This window comes from Aspergillus wentii (genome assembly GCF_001890725.1).
Source record: "Aspergillus wentii DTO 134E9 unplaced genomic scaffold ASPWEscaffold_4, whole genome shotgun sequence".
NCBI lineage: Eukaryota > Fungi > Ascomycota > Eurotiomycetes > Eurotiales > Aspergillaceae > Aspergillus > Aspergillus wentii.
In genome coordinates, this window is record NW_024467835.1 from 2,259,708 (window position 1) to 2,279,547 (window position 19,840).

At 49.9% G+C, this 19,840-nt stretch overlaps 6 protein-coding genes across 6 annotated transcripts; 4 read left to right on the top strand and 2 right to left on the bottom strand.

Moving 5' to 3' along the window:
* Nucleotides 1-2,773: 2,773 nt before the first annotated feature.
* On the top strand, nt 2,774-6,270 carry hmg1 (HMG-CoA reductase; the record flags this gene model as incomplete). The annotated part of the gene is made up of 3 exons (XM_040837610.1): nt 2,774-3,115; nt 3,175-5,873; nt 5,928-6,270. The coding sequence occupies 3 exons, from the start codon at nt 2,774-2,776 to the stop codon at nt 6,268-6,270; spliced, it is 3,384 nt and encodes a 1,127-aa protein (XP_040689181.1).
* A 1,870-nt stretch (nt 6,271-8,140) lies between these two features.
* ASPWEDRAFT_172308 (putative cell polarity protein) lies at nt 8,141-10,901 on the top strand (the record flags this gene model as incomplete). Its single annotated transcript, XM_040830919.1, has 2 exons — nt 8,141-9,328; nt 9,396-10,901. 2 exons carry the CDS (start codon nt 8,141-8,143, stop codon nt 10,899-10,901), a joined length of 2,694 nt encoding a protein of 897 aa, XP_040689182.1.
* A 1,573-nt stretch (nt 10,902-12,474) lies between these two features.
* cyp4 (peptidyl-prolyl cis-trans isomerase) lies at nt 12,475-13,415 on the top strand (the record flags this gene model as incomplete). The annotated part of the gene is made up of 4 exons (XM_040837611.1): nt 12,475-12,657; nt 12,743-12,849; nt 12,925-13,097; nt 13,402-13,415. 4 exons carry the CDS (start codon nt 12,475-12,477, stop codon nt 13,413-13,415), a joined length of 477 nt encoding a protein of 158 aa, XP_040689183.1.
* Nucleotides 13,416-13,663: 248 nt separating this feature from the next.
* On the bottom strand, nt 13,664-14,509 carry ASPWEDRAFT_109582 (high-affinity Cu transporter CTR3; the record flags this gene model as incomplete). Its single annotated transcript, XM_040828096.1, has 4 exons — nt 13,664-13,700; nt 13,765-14,290; nt 14,364-14,394; nt 14,447-14,509. 4 exons carry the CDS (start codon nt 14,507-14,509, stop codon nt 13,664-13,666), a joined length of 657 nt encoding a protein of 218 aa, XP_040689184.1.
* Nucleotides 14,510-15,297: 788 nt separating this feature from the next.
* On the bottom strand, nt 15,298-16,193 carry ASPWEDRAFT_112082 (exosome non-catalytic core subunit SKI6; the record flags this gene model as incomplete). The annotated part of the gene is made up of 2 exons (XM_040828300.1): nt 15,298-15,829; nt 15,895-16,193. 2 exons carry the CDS (start codon nt 16,191-16,193, stop codon nt 15,298-15,300), a joined length of 831 nt encoding a protein of 276 aa, XP_040689185.1.
* A 439-nt stretch (nt 16,194-16,632) lies between these two features.
* On the top strand, nt 16,633-19,756 carry ASPWEDRAFT_172312 (putative DNA excision repair protein (Rad26L); the record flags this gene model as incomplete). The annotated part of the gene is made up of 2 exons (XM_040830920.1): nt 16,633-16,744; nt 16,800-19,756. 2 exons carry the CDS (start codon nt 16,633-16,635, stop codon nt 19,754-19,756), a joined length of 3,069 nt encoding a protein of 1,022 aa, XP_040689186.1.
* Between the last annotated feature and the right edge of the window lie 84 nt (nt 19,757-19,840).

Below are 19,840 nucleotides of genomic sequence, written 5' to 3' on the forward strand. Positions count from 1 at the left end.
AATCCTGGTGATAATATTTGTGTGGGCTTTCTTTCCACTGGAAATATATGTCATGTCATCCAAGGCATCAGGTTGGAATGCATATTATTACCATCTCAACTTCTCCAACATCTCCAACATCTCCTCCATCTTCATCTCCAACTCAACTCAACTCCAAATGAGCATTTTATTATCGCCATCCTGTATGTACAGCTGGTGCACAAACCGAATTGCTCCCCACCGCAATAAATGTTGGTGCGCTTGATAACTCCGCTTCGGCTCGCTTTGACATTTCTGTGGTTGACTTGGATCCAGCATCCAAAAGGCTCCATTCTTTGGTTCCATCTGATAACAATCTTTCTTCTCACTAGTCTAAAGCCCTTATAGCCGAATTTCACGGGGTACGTTTTCTCTCGGATTCTGCGCATAATCCGGATACCTAGGTAAATAGCTACCAAATGCCGGTATTTATCCCCAGTGTTTTGCCTGTGTGAGATGAGATAAGAAGGTACTTTGGACATCACCAAGAGATAGTCGAGAACCCCTCAGAATCTGCATTGATGCAGGATCGTAAGCTAGGGAGACTGTAGATCGAACAGGCAATCCTCCATTCAAATCCAATTATCCGGATGACTCTGCAGGCTGCATCCAAAGACCATCTCTGTGTCACTGTGGCGGAGAGAATCAACTCATCTACGCAAGGGAATCAAACCCACCAGTCACCTCGACAGTACCAGACAGGATCCTCTCGACCTGGTCCATCGGCTGTACTCTCAGACACTCTACCCAGTACTTAGTACAGCCGTGGTACACCGCGATATTTACGCACTCTCTCCACACCTTTTCAATCGGGCTTTCCCTCGCGTCCATTTTTACCTAAAGATCCCTTGATTAGATGCGAAAAAGTGGGCTTCATGCGATTATCTCCGAAACAATCATGGATTCCGACCGCCACTTGCAGAATGTAGTTGGTCCGTAGTGCTACTGGGCGTCCCACTCGCACCGAGCCCCGAAGCCGCAAGAATGAATGCCACATCCTCACCATCCCGACTTCCCGAGCTAAGAAGCCAACAAAAATGAGAGGGGTGAAAAAAACTGAACTGTCGGGTTTTCAAATGGGGCTGCAATATAGGTTACCTAAGAGTAATCGACAAGCAGGGAAGTAGAGCACCGAGAGTCGGAGTAGAGATACTTGGAGATAGGTCGTTGGTTGTAGTTCCATGTACACCCGGGTGTACATGGAACTTGCATATTGCTTACAGTGTTCATACAGAGAGTGTTCAGATGATGTATGTAGCAAGTAGTATATACGTTGGACGATCAGATTGAGATCACCGAAATGTAGTCGGCTGGAATAGAAAATTCTAGGTGGTCTGTAGAGGTGCACCTATCATTCATCAAATGAGCCTCGATGGAGACTACGCTAGTATGAGCCAACTGGGAGAGAGCGTTAGGGGAGATAGGATGCTAAATATGCACAGAGTAGCACATTGCACCATTGACCTAGTGGCGGTCAGGTATGTATGTCGTACTACATGTATTTATCAGAAACTGGAAGTAGAATCATCCGCAGCATTACCAGAGAATGATCAAGGGATTGATATGCTAGTAGATAGAGATGGCTCTTGATAATATCGAGATAAAGACTTTTGGCTGCTGGCCTGGAGCTCCCTGGTCTATCTGCTTTGCAAGAGTTGGAATGTCCCTTGTACCCCAAAAGATTCGAGTTACACTTGGCTGACAACACTATGATCCGATGGCGATGATCCATAACTCTGACATTGGGAGATAAAGCGCAACAGCTGTCCGTGCATGGACAATGGTCAGCATGCATCGATCCTTGAGTAGTCAACAAAAGAAAGTATAGATATAAAAACAAAAAAGCAGAGTTGAAGTCGAAGCCAAACGGCTCCGTTACCAACGACTAGTCCTGCTAGACGAACTTGGGACCGATAAGCGGTGCCATTGCTGAACCTTGGAAAGATTCCAGATTCGACCGGGACAGCAAGAATTCAATTCTTCTTTGTCCTGCGTCTCCCTATTCTTCTTCTGCCCCGCCCTTTCCTCTTTCTCGGACTCCTCGCTCTGAGCTCCATACCGCGTACATATATATTCCCTCAGACTCTCCGTTTTGCCTCTTCTTTCTGCACAGCTGCTGCTGCATCCTGTTCTCCACAGTCCACTACTCCATCGGTCGGCTGCAACGATCAGCCCTTTTTTATTTTAGCGTGGCTTAGCTGGGCGGCGAACCCAGGTAACTACTAGTCTTGCGTCGGGCTTACTTATTTCCACCCGTCCGTGGCACACGGCCTCGTTTTCCCTTTAATCTTCAGGGGGCCCCAATCCTAAAGGTTGAAAGAAAAAGGGAAATCGACAAAAAAAAAAGGACTCGGGATATCGAATTGGTCCTCCTGGGGTCATCCCGTTTCTAAATTTTTTCCAAAAGGACTGGGTGTATCCTCCGCTCTGCTCCATCAGGTACGCCTTTTTTTCTTAGTGGGCTTATCGTTCTCAACGGGGCGCCGCCATACTCACCGTAGCTTTTTTAGAGTCTCGACACTCCCCGAACCCATCCTTCGACCTTCATGTTGTTGTCGACTGCGAGATAAATTCTTCTACGCCCTGGGCCTTTGAAAACAAGACGTCTGGTACATTGAAGGTTCATCCTTCCCAGACGGTATCCTCGACAGGGTCTCATCCCGCGGACCGTCAACAAATTACCTCCGCCCTCCGAATTCCTCTCCCCGAAAAAAAGAGAGGCTTACACCGCCTCTCCCTACCCTCAACAAGCACAATGGCTACATCGATGCTTACAAGAAAGTTCCGTTCGACGGACGCAGATAATCAGGCAGAGCCGGGATGGCTGAAGCGACAGGTCACCGGCGGCCTGCAGGCCATCTCGCGCCAGGCCTGCCTTCACCCAATTCATACAATTGTGGTCATTGCCCTTATGGCGAGTACCACTTACGTCGGCCTTTTGGAAGGAAGTCTCTTCGATACTGTTAGAAACCCGAAAGATGTTGCTGGTCAGGTTGATGTCGACACCCTGCTCCAGGGTAGTCGGAGTCTCCGCTTGGGAGAGAGTACCTCTTGGAAATGGGAAGTGGAGGATGCTTCGACACCCAACGATGACACGGTACGCTCCCCCGCCTCTGATATGACATGTATTCCGTTCTAATTGTAGCTCAAAACCAGGTCGCTCAGCACCTCGCGTTGACAACATTGATTTTCCCGGACTCCACGTCAAAGTCGGCTTCTTCCGCCCCCGTTGCGGACGAAATCCTGGTGCCTGCCAATGCCTCCGCCCAATCGGTTCCCTACACTCCCAACTTCTTCTCCCCCTTCTCGCACGACTCATACCTCGCCTTCACCGTGCCATTTGAGCAGACACCACAATTCCTCAAGTCGGTTCAGGAGATTCCAGAATCCTCCGTGGAAGAAGATGCCGTGGAGCAAAAGAGATGGATCATGAAAGCTGCCCGCGGTCCTGCCTATGGATCCGGCAGCGCCATTAAGCTCTGGGTGGTTGATGCTTGGAGTTCATTCGTGGACTTGATCAAGCATGCCGAGACAATCGACATTGTGATCATGACCCTCGGATATGCTTCGATGCATCTGAGTTTCGTCTCCTTGTTCTTCTCTATGAGACGCCTGGGTTCAAACTTCTGGTTGGCTGCCACAGTTCTTCTCTCTGGCATGTTTGCCTTTTTGTTCGGCCTTCTGGTCACAACAAAGCTCGGTGTCCCGATCAATGTACTTCTCCTGTCGGAAGGACTTCCCTTCCTCGTTGTCACAATTGGCTTTGAGAAGCCCATTATTCTCACCCGGGCTGTGCTCAACGAAGCGGTAGGCAGCAAGCGCCAAGGCGGCGCTGGCAAATCTGCATCCACCTCGCCCAAGTCCATCCAAGACTCGATTCAAACTGCGATCAAGGAGCAGGGATTCGAGATTATTCGCGACTACTGCATCGAGATTGCCATCCTTACCGCTGGTGCTGCCTCTGGAGTTCAGGGTGGTCTGAGACAGTTCTGTTTCCTTGCAGCCTGGATCCTCGTATTTGACTGTCTCCTCCTCTTCACTCTCTACACTACTATTCTTTGCATTAAGCTCGAGATCAACCGCATCAAGCGCCATGTTGCCCTCCGCAAGGCCTTGGAAGAGGATGGCATTACTCACAGTGTCGCTGAAAGCGTGGCCGCGAGCAACGACTGGCCGCAGGCCGGATCCGAACCTAATGACAGTGATGCTAGCATTTTCGGACGTAAGATCAAGTCTAGCAGTGTGCGGAGATTTAAGGTCCTGATGGTCGGTGGCCTCGTCTTGATCAACTTGGTGAACCTGTCTGCTATCCCCGTCCGGAACATCGGCTTCCCCTTCCTGTCTGCTGGTTCCAATGTTCTCGCGCCCACCCCGATTGATCCCTTCAAGGTTGCCGAGAATGGCTTGGATTCTGTCTACGTGTCTGCCAAGAGTCAAATGAAGGAAACTGTCGTGACTGTTATTCCTCCGATCAAGTACCACTTGGAATACCCCTCCGTGCACTACGCTTCCCCTAACGACAACGCACCCTTTGACATCGAGTACACCGATCAATTTTTGGATGCCGTTGGCGGCCGGGTCATTGAAAGTCTCTTGAAGAGCCTCGAGGACCCAATCCTCAGCAAGTGGATCATCGCTGCCCTGACCCTGAGTATCGTGTTGAACGGCTATCTTTTCAATGCTGCCCGATGGGGTATCAAGGAGCCCGAGGCTGCCCCCGCTGCCCCGAAGGTAACTGTTGTCGAACCGAAGAAGGTTTACCCCAAGGTCGACTTGAACGGTGGCCCCAAGCGATCCGCTGAGGAATGTGAAGTCATGCTGAAGGAAAAACGAGCTCCCCACCTGTCTGATGAGGAACTGGTCGAGCTTTCCCTGCGTGGAAAGATCCCTGGATATGCTTTGGAAAAGACAATGGAAGATGAGGACCTCATGAGCCGCGTTGATGCCTTCACCAGAGCCGTCAAGATTCGACGATCGGTTGTGTCTAGAACTCCTGCTACTTCTTTGGTCACAAGCTCTTTGGAAGACTCCAAGCTCCCATACAAGGACTACAACTACGGACTTGTTCACGGTGCTTGCTGCGAAAATGTCATTGGTTACTTGCCCCTCCCTCTGGGTGTCGCTGGTCCTCTGAAGATTGACGGACAACACTACTTTATCCCTATGGCTACAACTGAAGGTGTGCTTGTTGCTAGTGCCAGTCGAGGCGCCAAGGCTATTAACGCTGGCGGCGGTGCTGTCACTGTCCTGACTGGCGATGGTATGACTCGTGGTCCTTGCGTTGGTTTCCCTACTCTTGCTCGGGCTGCCGCTGCAAAGGTCTGGATCGATTCCGAAGAAGGCCGGAACATCATGAAGACGGCATTCAACTCCACTAGTCGCTTCGCTCGTCTTCAGGAACTCAAGACTGCTCTTGCTGGCACCTACTTGTACATTCGGTTCAAGACTACAACTGGTGATGCTATGGGTATGAACATGATTTCGAAGGGTGTTGAGAAGGCTCTCCACATCATGTCCACTGAATGTGGCTTCGATGATATGGCTACAATTTCTGTTTCTGGAAACTTCTGTACCGACAAGAAGTCTGCTGCCCTCAACTGGATCGATGGCCGTGGCAAATCTATTGTTGCGGAGGCCATCATCCCTGGTGAGGTTGTCCGAAGTGTGCTTAAGAGTGATGTCAACGCCCTGGTCGAGCTGAACACCAGCAAGAACTTGATTGGTAGCGCAATGTCTGGCAGCTTGGGTGGATTCAACGCACATGCATCCAACATTGTTACCGCTATCTTCCTGGCAACGGGTCAGGATCCCGCGCAGAACGTCGAGAGCAGCAGCTGCATCACGACAATGAGAAAGTAAGTCATTTTGGCTTCATACATATCTTGGAACTTGTACTAATTAGATATCAGCATCAACGACAACCTCCAGATTGCAGTATCCATGCCCTCGATCGAAGTCGGAACTATTGGTGGTGGTACAATTCTTGAAGGACAATCCGCCATGCTTGAGATGCTTGGTGTCCGTGGTTCTCACCCAACCAACCCCGGTGACAATGCTCGTCAGCTCGCCCGTATTGTTGGCGCTGCAGTGCTTGCTGGAGAGCTGAGCTTGTGCTCTGCACTTGCCGCCGGCCACCTTGTCCGGGCACACATGGCACACAACCGCAGTGCGGCTCCCAGTGCGGCCCCTACACGATCCGCAACCCCTGTTTCAGCCGCTGTTGGTGCTACACGCAAGTTGGCCTCCAAATAAACTCGTGACATCAAAGAGGTGGTTTCTATTGACGCTGCCCGACAAAAAAACAAAACAAAAAAAAAAAAAAAAAAAAAAAAATTAGACCGAAAACAAGAGGAAAAAGGAGGAATAAGAAGAAAGCAACAGCAGACGGCCATTGTCGTTGAACAGGCAAGCTTCTCCGACTTGCATCCTCCCATGGGATGACTCGAATGATACCCTCTGGTTCCTGGCCTGTGGCCCTGCGGGAGATTTGCACTGGTTTTGTCAGTCTCCCGGACTATTCATTCTTGATATTGTTTTTGTATATTCCTGGTGTCCCACCAAGTTTTGGGGATCTTTTAGGGTGGTTTCTATCTTACTATTAATGGGTACAGGGTGAATAATTGGGCTCTCTGGAGACCACACCCGATGAGGAGTATAGGGCAATGAACCCCAGGGCTGCATAGAGCATAGCATGAGCAACGCACACAGATTGTTAGAACTTAATCCTGGTGGTATGTATCTAAACCATTACTACTATTATCTTGTTCTTGTGTATCTTTTACTCTGTAGTCTGTACTTTGTACCCTTTATTTTTGCTGTACCCTCGCCTACTTGGTTCCCCTGACGATTACCTACAGTTCAGGCACCGCCACTAACGCCGCGCTTGGGGCCAAGCAACGGTCTGGACTCCCGCACTTGGGCGCCTGCTGGAACTCCTGAACGAGGGAACCGGCCCAGTGAGGTTCCCGGGGTCCACTCTGTGCACGGCGTAATTTGCCATCTTATTCTGGCGGTGTATTCGATAAATTAGGAGAATTGAGTATGGAGTATGGAGGTAGAGTTGGTTGAGATGCAGCCTGTCCAGTGGATATTGCAGGTTAAATCGAAGAAAGCTGAATAAATGCAATGCAGGAATCAACGACCATTTCATTGGATAGCGTGTGATCGGTTCCTGGGATGATCATGGAAGATGTCAAGGAGGGAAAAAGGGCGAGGAATTCCAGGCGCGCCCTTGCTCCGTATTTACGGTTTGGGACGGTATTTTACGCGCACAGCCACAGCTTCTCGACCAACACAGACAAAAAGCATCCAGAATGCCAATAAAAGGCAAAAAGAAAAGATGGAAAAGATGAGGGAGAAAAAAAAGAAATATGAAGTTGACTATCTACTTGGCCTGGGTGGAATTAATGATTCTTTGAAAAGGGGGAGGAATAGAAAAAATAAAACCAATAACAATAAATCAATGGCCGATTGATGTTAATTACCTAGTGGTTAGCAGCAGGACATGCCTTAGTAGTACTGTGTAGTAAGAGTGTCAGTAAGACTGACTGTATGTCAATATCTCCCCTTCGTTTCCTGTTTCTGTTTCTCTCTCTGACTGTCTCGTGAGTCTCGCTCTTCCCGCCCGTCCCCAGTCTCCATCCGTCCTCCACTCTTTCGGACGGTGGGAATCATTCTGTCCGCCTTTCCTCTTCTTCAACTTTCTTCTCTGGGGAATCTTTGTGTGTGCTGGTGATTGTTCTTTTTTTTTTTTTCTTTTTCTTCGCTTCTACGGCTGTAGTTGCTTTTGTTCTTTACTCTCCTTTTTTTCATCTTTTGTTTTCGCCCCAATCTATTGGAGATTTGGATCTGGATATTTTTTTGATTTCTTTGTATGGTCTTTTGGGATCGCTTATTACCTCCCTATATTATTCCACTCGTCGTAACTACCTACCTTACGATCCGACCTTGGTCCGAATTCCTCGTCAGTCGATGGCCCTCTTGTCGCACCTCGGAAATTCGAATGCATAATTGCACCCGATTTGGTGATCGCATAGTTGTGGGACGTTGAGTGATTATTTAGGGTCGTTGCGAACAATCCCGCTGCAGTATTGCGGTCCTTATGCAGGTTCATTCGGGAGCCATGTCGCCTGTCTCTGTAGATGGCAGTGACTGGTCGGGGATCAATCAATACCAAAAAACCGACCCGCCCTTTTCCCCAACATTCTCGAATCGCAGCAATCTGGCTACTCCCCCGACTTCCGGCGTCCCCAGCGGTACTTTGGGGCCAAACGGTGCTACGCTATCAACTGACGCTCCTGCCCGGCTGAGTGATTCGGGCAATCCATCCCCACCCAGCTCGGTCGCCGCTCGATCCAGCGATGGGACTCTGTCGGACCAACGGGGTAGGCGATACAAGCAGATGGAGGAGATTCTAGGACAGCACTATGTGACCCTGAAGCGGTTTCTGCATGCGCCGTATCGCGATAATCAAGGGAGCAGACCGAACAAGGCTCGAGACAAATTGTTGCGCCTCTCCCCCACACAATTCCACGAATTGAGTACCGATGTATACGATGAGCTTCTCCGACGCCAGCAGGCCATGCCCTCCCCCGGGAGACCTGGCCCGCCACGACCGGACATCCCCCCGTTCCTTCCGCCCCGAAAAGACTTCCACGAAAAGCGCAACCAAGCGCGTCAGAGACTCGCTTCGCTCCAACATCAGAGGTTCCGCGATCTGGTCACCGATGTTTACTGTGAGTTGGAGCGTCGGTTCCCCCACTTTGCTTCACGGGATTCCCGCATGGTCAGCCCCGGCGGCCGCTCGCCAAATGGATATGGTCCACCGGGCCCGAACGGATACCCTCCACCTGGAGCTCGACGGTCCCAGTCACGAGGTCCTCCCAGCCGCATGGGGAGAGGTTACTCGTCTGGCGGCCCCGGCAGTCCCATGGGAGGTGCTTTCCCTCCCCGGAAAGGGTCTCTGGGTGGGCCTTCCCCGGCTGGAAGTGTGAATGGGGATCACGGTCCACTACCCAAATCTTTCCAGAGCAACACAATCGTTCCCAATAAGAGTACCTTGGTCGAGGATGACGATGATATGGCCGGTACGGAGGACGATTACGATGCGCGCAGCGATGCATTTGCTCTGGATGGCGTTCTGCAAAGCCGAAGGGGAACTACAACGACGCTGGGCGATGGAGAGAGGAAGATGTTGGCGGATGCGCAATCCCAAGTGTCAGTGCTGCAGGAAAAAGTGGACAGGTTGGAAGGGTTGGTCAAGTCCAAGGATGATGAGCTTGTCAAGTATCAAGACCAAGACAAGTCTCAGGTATGCAGTCCCCACGCTCAGAAGGATATACGCGACTGGTTGGTTTGTATGCTAATAAACGCTACAGGTAAACGGTACTAAGCGAGAGGAGTGGGAAGAGCTCAAGCTGGAGCTCGAAAGTAAAGTTTCCAAGGCGGAGGATCTGAACAGTTCCCTTCAGCTCGAGTTGGAAAAGGTTCGAACAGAGCAGGATAAGATCGGTGAAGCGACAGCGCAGAGTACCGGGGATAATGACTTGCAGGCCCGATTTGCTGATCTCGAGATCAGGCACAAGGACCTGCAGGCCGAGCTTCTGGAACAGCAGCATGTGACGGAAGAAGTTCGACGGGAAGCATCTACCTTCCTCATGGAGATGAGAACCATGTCGGAACAGAGCCATTCCAATTGGGAGCGCGAGGAGCAACTCACCAACCAGGTACATAAATTGGAGGAGGAGGTCAAGCAATGGAAGAGCCGGTATGCCAAGGCAAAGACACAGCTACGACACCTCCGGACATCCTCAGTTGGCATCTCTGATTCCCGCCCTGATGTGGGCATGGTTTCGCGGGAGAACGAACTCATGCATGAAGACGGGCTGGTCAAGGATGTGCATGTGACCAAATTCCAGATAGCGATTGACGAGCTGCTGCGCATTGCTCGGTTTGACGACCATCGCCTGGTCATGCAGCAGATCAAGCCGGTCATCATGGCCGTCCGTCATGTCTTGCAGGATGTCGAAGCAGCTTCGAATCCCGAGACTCACGCAAAGGCCACACGCAAGGTTTCCGCAACCGCGAACAATCTCATCACTGCCTCCAAGAACTTTGCCAGCTTGAGTGGACTCTCTCCCGTGTCTCTTCTGGATGCTGCCGCCTCGCACCTGTCTACTGCAGTTATTGAGCTTATCCAACTTGCCAAAATCAGGGCCACCCCCGTGGATGAACTGGAAGACGACGATGAGGGGAACCTGACCCAACTCAAGTCCCCCGACTACTTCAGTGTGACTCCCAGTCAGGGCAGGTTAAGCAACAATGAGTCTATCTACAGTGCCCTCAGCCCACCATCAGTCCAGTCCCGAGATCGGACAAATTCTCATCTTACTACATCTGAACATGTGGTACCAAACAAGCCAGAACCCGCAACGCAATTCAACTACAGTGTACAACCAGAAGACCATGAACTCCAAGAATTGAAGCTCTATGTCGAGGATCAGACCGAGGGCCTTGTCCAATCAATTCAGGCCCTGGTTGCTAGCATCCGCGCAGAAGATGCTCTTATCACTGTCCGTACTCATGTGTCTGCCATATCCTCTGTTGTTACGAATGTTGCTTCTTCTACGGAGCACTTGATCAACAAGCCTGGTGCTCACCCCGCGCTTCGAGAGCGTTCAGGGCCGATTATTCAGACGCTGGATGCCCACAGAGGCCGTCTGGTGGAAACTGCAGCTGATGGCGAAGATGCCTTTAGTGCAGAGCAACTTCGAGAAATCACTAACAAACTTCCTCCCATCGCCTTTGAGATTGCTCGGGAGACCAAGGAGCTTGTTCAACGCTTGGAGCCGGCGAATTATGAGGATGAGGATGACTTCCGGTAGTCTGCCCTCTGAATACCACCTTCTGCATCTTCGCTATTTTTGGTTCTAAGCCGAATAACCCTTGACGTTGTTGTATCAAACACTAAATTGACCCGACAGTATCGACCTTACTGCTGGATGTAACTGTTTCTCTTTCGATACAGTTCTATCATGCATGACAATGAGCAACCACGTGAAACGTTATGTTGAATTGGGTGGGGCTTCATGATATTTGATTTGTTTTAATTTCTCATTCCCCCTTTAATTTTTGGCCATTGTATTCTTATTACCCGGTGTTTTCTCCTTCTCTTCTCTGTTTATCATTATTTCTTTCTTCGCTTCTTCCGCTATACTCGATTAGCGTGCTTTGGAACATGGTACCCAACCATTCAATGCCTTGTTTATCTTCGTTTGATCTTGTTTTGCATTAGATTTGTCGTTTCTGGGGATATCGACTACCTTTTTTCTCTTCAATCCCCCCAGTTGAATTTGGATGGAAAGAATTATGGTTTTATGGATTTGAAATTGATACTATTGAGCTTTCTACTATAAGTATTATTATCATTTATGAGTCATAAAGCACATCATCATTCTGCAGTCGATGCATCATATATCGCATCCGAGGCAACCTCGAGTCACGTGATATATAGCCAGCTAACCCCAGACGGCTAAGCTCCCCAGCTTTCCGGCGAGGTCCTTTTGTGTCGAGAAATTTTTCTTCTTTGCCTTTCTAAAAGTCGCTTTCAAGTCTCTTTTTTGTCGTCCAGGTCTCTGATAATTATTTATTACTGTATTATATAATCTTACTCTGTACCATACCTCTTTTGGTTTATTTATTTTTCTCTTGGTGTTTTTGGTCCATCTTTCTCGAGTCTCCGAGGTTGTTGTCCAAAACCTGGTTCCGTCGCTCTCCACGCAACACAGCTGTCAATTCCACCTGCTTTCAACTGTAAGTTCGAACAATGACCCTCCAATTGAATTAGAATCAGAGAATTATGTTGGATCCTTCCATCATCTTCCACGATTCCGGTTTGCAGGAGTGGCTCCCAGCCCCCTCTCCCGGGGCCTCAGCGGCAGCTTGTCCTCTGGCCTTCCAGCCAACCAAACCGTTACCAGTGGCGGCCTGAGGCGCTTAGGCCAAATACTGCATGTTTGGCGCATCCCGGCTGACGTATCCTGTCCCGCTTTCCGTCCAGTTCATTCAGTTCTGCCCCTCCCGACCAGCAACAATGTTTTCCCGAAGCCTGAGGTCAACAACAACCCCACCTTGCTCCTCGTCCTCTTTTCGTCCCCTCTCTTCCATCCTCAATTGCAACACTCAATCTTCCTTCTTGTCTCTCCGTTCTTTCCATCAATCCACCGCAAAAATGTCTGTCAACACTAAGGCTTTCTTCGACGTTGAGTACGCCGGTAAGTTTGATTCCTCTTTCTGATCCTATCGCCGTTTGAAAAGAAAGAGAAATGGAGGGGCGATTACCCCTCCATCCACGGCAAATTTTAAACCTCATGTGTCCTCTGGGGCCTTGAACCCCTATAATTTCTCCCATCGAATTTCTTCAATTCCAGTCGAGCTTTTTACTAATCATGGCTCTGTATGTACCTTATAGGCAAGACTGGCCGTATCAACTTCAACCTCTACGAGAAGGATGTCCCTAAGACCGCCCGGAACTTCCGTGAGCTCTGCACTGGTAAAAACGGATTCGGATACAAGGGCTCTGGCTTCCACCGTGTCATTCCCCAATTCATGCTTCAGGGTGGTGACTTCACCCGCCACAACGTGAGTCTCTCATGCTTCGCTGGACCAATTGTTCAGTGACCATTGGTTGGTGTTGTATTGAAGGCTAATTGAACTTTTACTACAGGGCACTGGTGGCAAGTCCATCTACGGTGAGAAGTTCCCCGATGAGAACTTCGTCCACAAGCACACTCGCCCCGGTCTCCTCTCCATGGCCAACGCTGGCCCCAACACGTGAGTCCATTTTGTATTTCCTCGCTGATGCGTTATTTTCTCTTTTTCTTCATTACTGACACCACAATTTTATAGCAACGGCTCTCAGTTCTTCATCACCACCGTTGTTACCAGCTGGCTCGACGGCAAGCACGTTGTCTTCGGTGAGGTTGCTGACGAGGAGTCCATGAAGGTTGTCAAGGAGATTGAAGCTCTCGGCAGCGGCAGCGGCAAGCCCAAGGCATCTATTCAGATCGTCAACTCTGGTGGTGATCAGTAAACAGCTCGCCATAATTTGATGCATTATGGTAGACTCGTTCGCAGTTAGCTTTGGGTGACGGGAGATTTTTGATACGTGGTGTACTCTAGACTATCTACCAACATGGTAGCCAAGCAAGCCTAACATTCCGTTTCCTATTCCGCTTCATAGTAGATCGATTCTCTGTAAAGTCAAGGTAAAACGAGTAGATCATGTATTCCGGGTAAGTGGATGAGCTAACCCCACGTGGGATGGGTGTCGAAAGAACTAAACCCTTGACAGCTCCATTTGTTTGCTAACTACGAAGATGGAAGATGGAAAGCTGTAGCTTTCGATAATCACATTGACTCATTGCAATACTGGATGAAACTGCCTGTGGCAATTCAATTGAATAAATAGCTGTGAATCATTGTCATTAACCCATTAAATGATTATTTCCATAAGCAACCCATGCAAATATGTACCCATGCAACGAGCGGAGAAATAAAGTAACCCACAAAAAGAAAGAGAAGAGAATAAGCTAGGTACAAAAGTACCATCTCACCTGGAGACGGACACGAAGAAAGAAAAGCCCCCTCAGCCGCAACATTTAGTCACAGCAAGAGCATCATTCCTGGATAATGTTAGTCATGGCGTGGGGGAAGGGGTTTAAAAAAAAAAAAAAAAAAAAAACATACTCCTTGCCCAGATTAATCGGCTCCCAGGAAAAGATAAACGAGCCCAAGAACGCCCCGATGAAGATACAGATAATGATGTACCCGTTGAAATACATAGCGAGCAACATGACGAAATACGCAACGGCGAATTGAAGCATGTGCAAGAGGGCACGGATGAATTGCTCTATAATGGAGGGACGGAATGGCGTGTCATCAGTGACGGTAGCCGTAGCAGGTAGAGGCGTAGGCGTAGGCTTTGCGACTGGAGCAGCGGTAGCGCCCTTGTCACCGTTGTCGTTGGCACAACATGAGGCTGGGTTTGGATTTTCCTCTTCGGAATCGGGGCTGCTGGTGGTCGTTGGGATGATTTTGGGTGAGGGAGTGGAGAGATACTGTCTTCTGAGTCTGGCGCGGTGGACGATGAAGGCGTCATATTCACGTCCCAGACGGCGGAGAAATTCGAGGGCGAGGACGAGACAGATGACTCCGATGCAAGAGCCGGCGAACATGCCGCGGGAAGTGATGTGCCAGGATTTGGAGAGGAAGCCTGTTTATTTGTTGTTAGGATCTTTTTCCCATTTTCGCATTTCGCATGTATAGGGTGGTAGATGAAGTCGTACAAGCATCAATAGTGTTCCAATTCCACAACATCTGTCATATAATTAGCTTGTTTATCTTTTCATGGAGAAATAAAACTACGTACCGAGACCTGGCATCCGCCCATGCCCATATCCATACCGCCCATATCCATACCGCCCATGTCCATTCCTCCCATGTCCATGCTGGATGTGCTGGAGCTCATGGCCGACGAAGCCGTAGAGGAGGCAGTCATGGTCATGCCAGTCATGGTGGACATTCCTGTCATGGTGCCCATATCCATATCCATGGCGAGTCTCTTTCCTGTGATTTTTTTGGAGAAGGATAGAAGAGATGAGGTGATAGCTTCCGAGTGGTGATCACTGCGGTGTGGGGATTCACTTGATACCCGAGGCGAGGTATCTCCTGGGCCCAACGAAGCTGTCACTGGGAGGTGGGATGGAGAAGAGAAAGAATATAGAGAGGGAGAAGAGAAAGGAGGACCTGGGAGAAGAAGAGGAAGAAAGAGAAAAAAAGAAACAGAGGTTACCCACGGGGGTACATAAGAGATATCATCAGGTACGAAAAGTAATACAGAGGAAACGTATACATCCTACACTGCGTAACGCACACCTTGCCATCCAGCCTGATTTGTATACAATAGCATAGAATAATTACCGACCAGATACAGATAGAACAATGCCTCGTGGTAGAAAAGAGGACCCGGTAAATAATTAAATCTCCGACGAATCATCGGCCGAGAGTGGGGAGGCCTAAGGCCAGTGATCCCTGTAGCGCCAATTAGCGTGCGTGGAATTGAAGCGGTTTTGAGCACATTTTTAGTGATCATTTGGTGGCTGGTGGATAATGGAAATTGATATCGTCCGTATGGCATCATATCGCATCGCAGAAAAACTCCTTCTACGCCAGACAGGGTATACATAATCATCCTTTTAATCAAACATCAAATCCCCATCATCATGCTTTGTCTGCGCCAGAAATGACTACCCGATTCGACCCTTTGATGATCCCCTCCAGTATCTCGCGGATTTGCTCACATCCGTCAATCCCAACTGCCAACATGGTTTCAATATAAGTGCAGTGCACCTTGGCGTCCATAATTAGCATCGACACCTTCATTTCATCCCCATCATCGTCCATCGCAAGCTCCCCCACCGGCACCGACGATGTCGTCCCCACAGTAAGCGAAGGGAGCTCCTGCTCCTCGGGTAGCGACATGTCTAGCAGCGGGTCAAGTTCGTCGTTGTTGGGATCACGAGGCGTCGAAGCGCTGCCACTCATACCTGCTGTGCAGCCACAGAGCAGTCCGGGCATGGGGACACCAGCATCCACCAGCGCAAGGGTACAGGCGTTGACAGCAGCAGCAAGGAGAGATCCATCAGCTGACAACACCGACACATGTATGCTTATCGTGCTGTGTGGGTACAAATATGTGTGAAGGTGTGACTGGAAGGCAGATCGTAGAGTTGTTGCAATGCGCGATGATTGCCTAAAATAAGCAAAGTCAGCAAGATATTCATGTACCACGTGTAGAGATAAATATATATATCATACTTGTCACTTCCTCCAGCCCTCCTCTTTCGATCAACTCCCGCAAATCCTGCGACGTTGACATCCACCTCTACGACAGCCCCCGCGGAACCAGCTGCACCTCCGGTAGCATCTCCTCGGCGTCCCTCGGCCGGTCCATGGACAGAGCACATAATCGACGTGTTTCCCATTGATAGGTATGACGAGCCAGAGCTGGCAGGGTTCGTGGAAATCTGTGCTTGGAGGAGGCGAAGTTCATTCCAGCGACGGCCGTCCAGGCGCAGCTTGGTGAGGGGATACGTCGTAGAAGTGTCGAGAGGCATGGCGGTCTAAAGATTCGATTCGTATCTGATCAAGCAGGATAATTTTTTCGTTAAATGATCAGGTATTGTAGATGATCTTTGCGGTTGTTCCCCGCACCGTGCGTGATGCTCGTGGGTTTCAGCAACGAAAAAAATTGCAAAACGAGGAAGCCACAGTTACACAGGGGCTAGGCGGAAATATAATGAAGGTTATAAAACAGATGACCTTTCCAATCACAACTCAATTGGTTTATTTGAACAGAGCAGAAGAGTCTGTCGATACTCGCGTGGTTCGTGGTTTAGTGACGGCGGGCAGATTCTGGCAGAAGAAGAAGCTCTTTTCCCAGTCGGGAAGTCCGCCTTTGGATCGATCATATGAATGCCCGCCCTCCGCATCTTCAACATCTTCAGCATCCCCCTATCTTCTCCTGTGCTATGCAAGGCACGGGATAATATCAACATGGGCTCCGACTGGGAGCTGCGAAACTCGAGAGAAAGTACTGTCGACTCGGAGGATGATGAAGACTTGGATTACACGCGCCCCTCGAAGCAGCGTCCCGCAACTATCTCCGGTATGCGCCTCCGCACCTGCCATTCTCGATAGACATACAGACTAACACTACCAAGACACAGATGGAGACCAAGTCTACGAAGATAGAGATGCAACGCCAAGACCCGAGCCACGATCAGACCCTCCTATTAAGCAGAACTCGTCCCCTCTCGCTTCCAAAGTCGCCGTGGTGGAAATATCCGAGGACGATACTGACGACGCCACATTCAACGATGGCGCAGCCGCGTACGAACAATTTAAAAACCGCAAAGCCCTCAAGCGCAAACGAAGCTCAGGCGGCACGCGCAAGGCAAAGATCGCAAAGGCAGACGCAATAGTCGGGCGGCGGCCAAGAGAAGATCCAAGGACACCTAGGCGACCGTTTCGCTCGAGAGCATATGGCGAGGAGGGGGCGTCCGAGGATGATTTGATGGAGAACACTCTCCCCGACTACCTGCAAAGACGCCGCTCTCAGTTCGAAAGGCGGATGGAACATCTCAAGGAATCAGGGCTAAAACTACCTCCCGACTTTGACGAAGTGGACTTTTCTGATGACGATCGACTCGAGTACCTGGCTGAAAAGCCCAACTTCGACACCTTGAAGCCGTGTCGGAAATACGAAGATATCACCCTTCCCTATTCTCTTGGGCTTATTCCTGCCCCGATCGCTCAGTGGCTCCGTCAATACCAGGTCGACGGAGCTGCTTTCCTACACGAACTTTTTGTCTATCAGAACGGTGGGATTCTCGGCGATGATATGGGTTTGGGAAAGACCGTTCAGGTGATTGCTTTTCTTACAGCGGCTTACGGAAAGACTGGTGACGAGAGAGATGCGAAGCGGATGCGGAAAATGCGACGCAGTGGACGGGACGATTGGTACCCCAGGACACTCATCGTATGCCCCGGCACCCTGATACAGAACTGGAAATCAGAATTCGCTCGCTGGGGCTGGTGGCATGTCGATGCCTATCACGGTGATAACAAGGAACTGGCTTTGCACGCAGCGAGATCCGGTAGGCTGGAGATTCTCATTACGACGTACGGAACGTACCTTTCCAACAAAGACTCGGTAAACATGGTAGAGTGGGATTGTGTAGTGGCAGATGAATGTCACATCATTAAAGAACGGAGCTCGGAAACAACAAAGGCCATGAACGAGGTAAACTCGCTCTGTAGGATTGGCCTAACTGGAACAGCGATTCAGAACAAGTATGAAGAGCTGTGGACACTTCTGAACTGGACCAACCCTGGAAAACTGGGCCCAGTAACTACCTGGAAAAGAACTATCTCCGAACCACTGAGAATCGGTCAATCCCACGATGCCACACTACATCAACTCAGCAAGGCTCGCAAAACCGCGAAGAAACTGGTTGAAAATCTTCTCCCGCAGTTTTTCTTGCGCCGCATGAAGACGTTGATAGCGGACCAGCTTCCCAAAAAGAGTGATCGAGTCGTCTTCTGTCCGCTCACGGACACCCAGGCTGATGCCTACGAGAATATTCTAGATAGTGAAATCATCAATGCTATCAAGCACTCCACTGAACTATGTGGCTGTGGTTCACGAAAGAAAGCGGGCTGGTGCTGTCGAACACACTTATCAACGGGAATTCGATGGCAAAATTACGTGTTCCCTGCCATAGCTATTCTTCAAAAACTCAGCAATCATCTCGCAATCCTCATTCCACAGGGGGCTGATTCCAACGAGAAACAAGAAAAAGACAAGGAGATGCTAGAGATCGCAGTCCCCGATAAATGGGAGACCCTCTATAGGACGAGAGATTCCATCGTGAATTATGCCAACCCCGAGTTCTGTGGAAAATGGAAGGTCCTCCGACGACTGCTCAAATGGTGGCATGCTAACGGGGATAAAGTCCTTGTCTTCTCACACAGCGTGCGACTGTTGAAGATGTTGCAAATGCTATTCCACCACACTAGCTACAATGTAAGCTATTTGGATGGATCAATGAGTTACGATGACCGAACCAAAGTCGTCGATGAGTTCAACTCCGACCCTCAGCAGTTTGTCTTCCTGATCTCTACAAGATCCGGCGGAGTTGGCTTGAACATTACCTCTGCGAATAAAGTGGTTGTGGTCGACCCGAATTGGAATCCATCGTATGATTTACAGGCCCAAGACCGAGCCTATCGTATAGGCCAGCACCGGGACGTGGAAGTCTTCCGGCTCATTTCAGCCGGAACCATCGAGGAAATCGTCTATGCACGCCAGATCTACAAACAGCAGCAGGCTAATATCGGGTACAACGCCAGTTCTGAACGGCGATACTTCCGCGGTGTGCAGGAAAAGAAAGACCAAAAGGGCGAGATCTTCGGCTTGCAAAATCTTTTCGAATACCAAAACAACAATATCGTTCTTCGGGAGATCGTCAACAAGACCAACGTCGCGGAGAGCAGAGCCGGCGTCCAAGTTATGGACATCGACATCGACGAAGAAGATGCCGCCGCCGGTGACGACCTCCCCGACCCAAAGACCAAAAACCAAGACGACGCAGTCATGAGCCAAATCGCAGCCATGATCTGCGGCGAAACCGACACACCAAATGCAAGATCTCGACAGAAGACAACCACACCCAGTGCAGTAACACCCAATAAACACGATCCCATCCAGGCCATCCTAGCCGGCGCAGGCGTCGAATACACCCACCTCAACAACGAAGTCATCGGCTCGTCCAGCGTCGAAGAACGTCTCAGTCGTCGCGCCGAACTGGCAGACGACAATCAAGCTAACATCCAAGTCTTTGAAAACTCCCAAACCGGATCATGCAGTAGTAATACTAGGAAGAAGGGCGTGACCACAGGACCCCCAATCCATCAAAAGGACGGTCGACCTATTCAGTTCAAGTACCACCCACCACAGGGGGTGATGAAAAGGCAGTTTTGCAGTATGGCGAAACGGTTTGGGTTTCCCAATGCTACGGAATTTGCGCTTGTGGTGGAGAGCATGACGCAGGCTCAGAGGCGGGCGTGTCTTGAGCGGTGGTATAGAGAGAGACGGGAGAAGCTTTTGGAGGGCTGACCCATGTTCTCTGTATCTTCGGTTTATATTTGGCGTTGTGGCTTTGCTTATTAGAGATACCCATTATCATGCAGCCATGGAAAC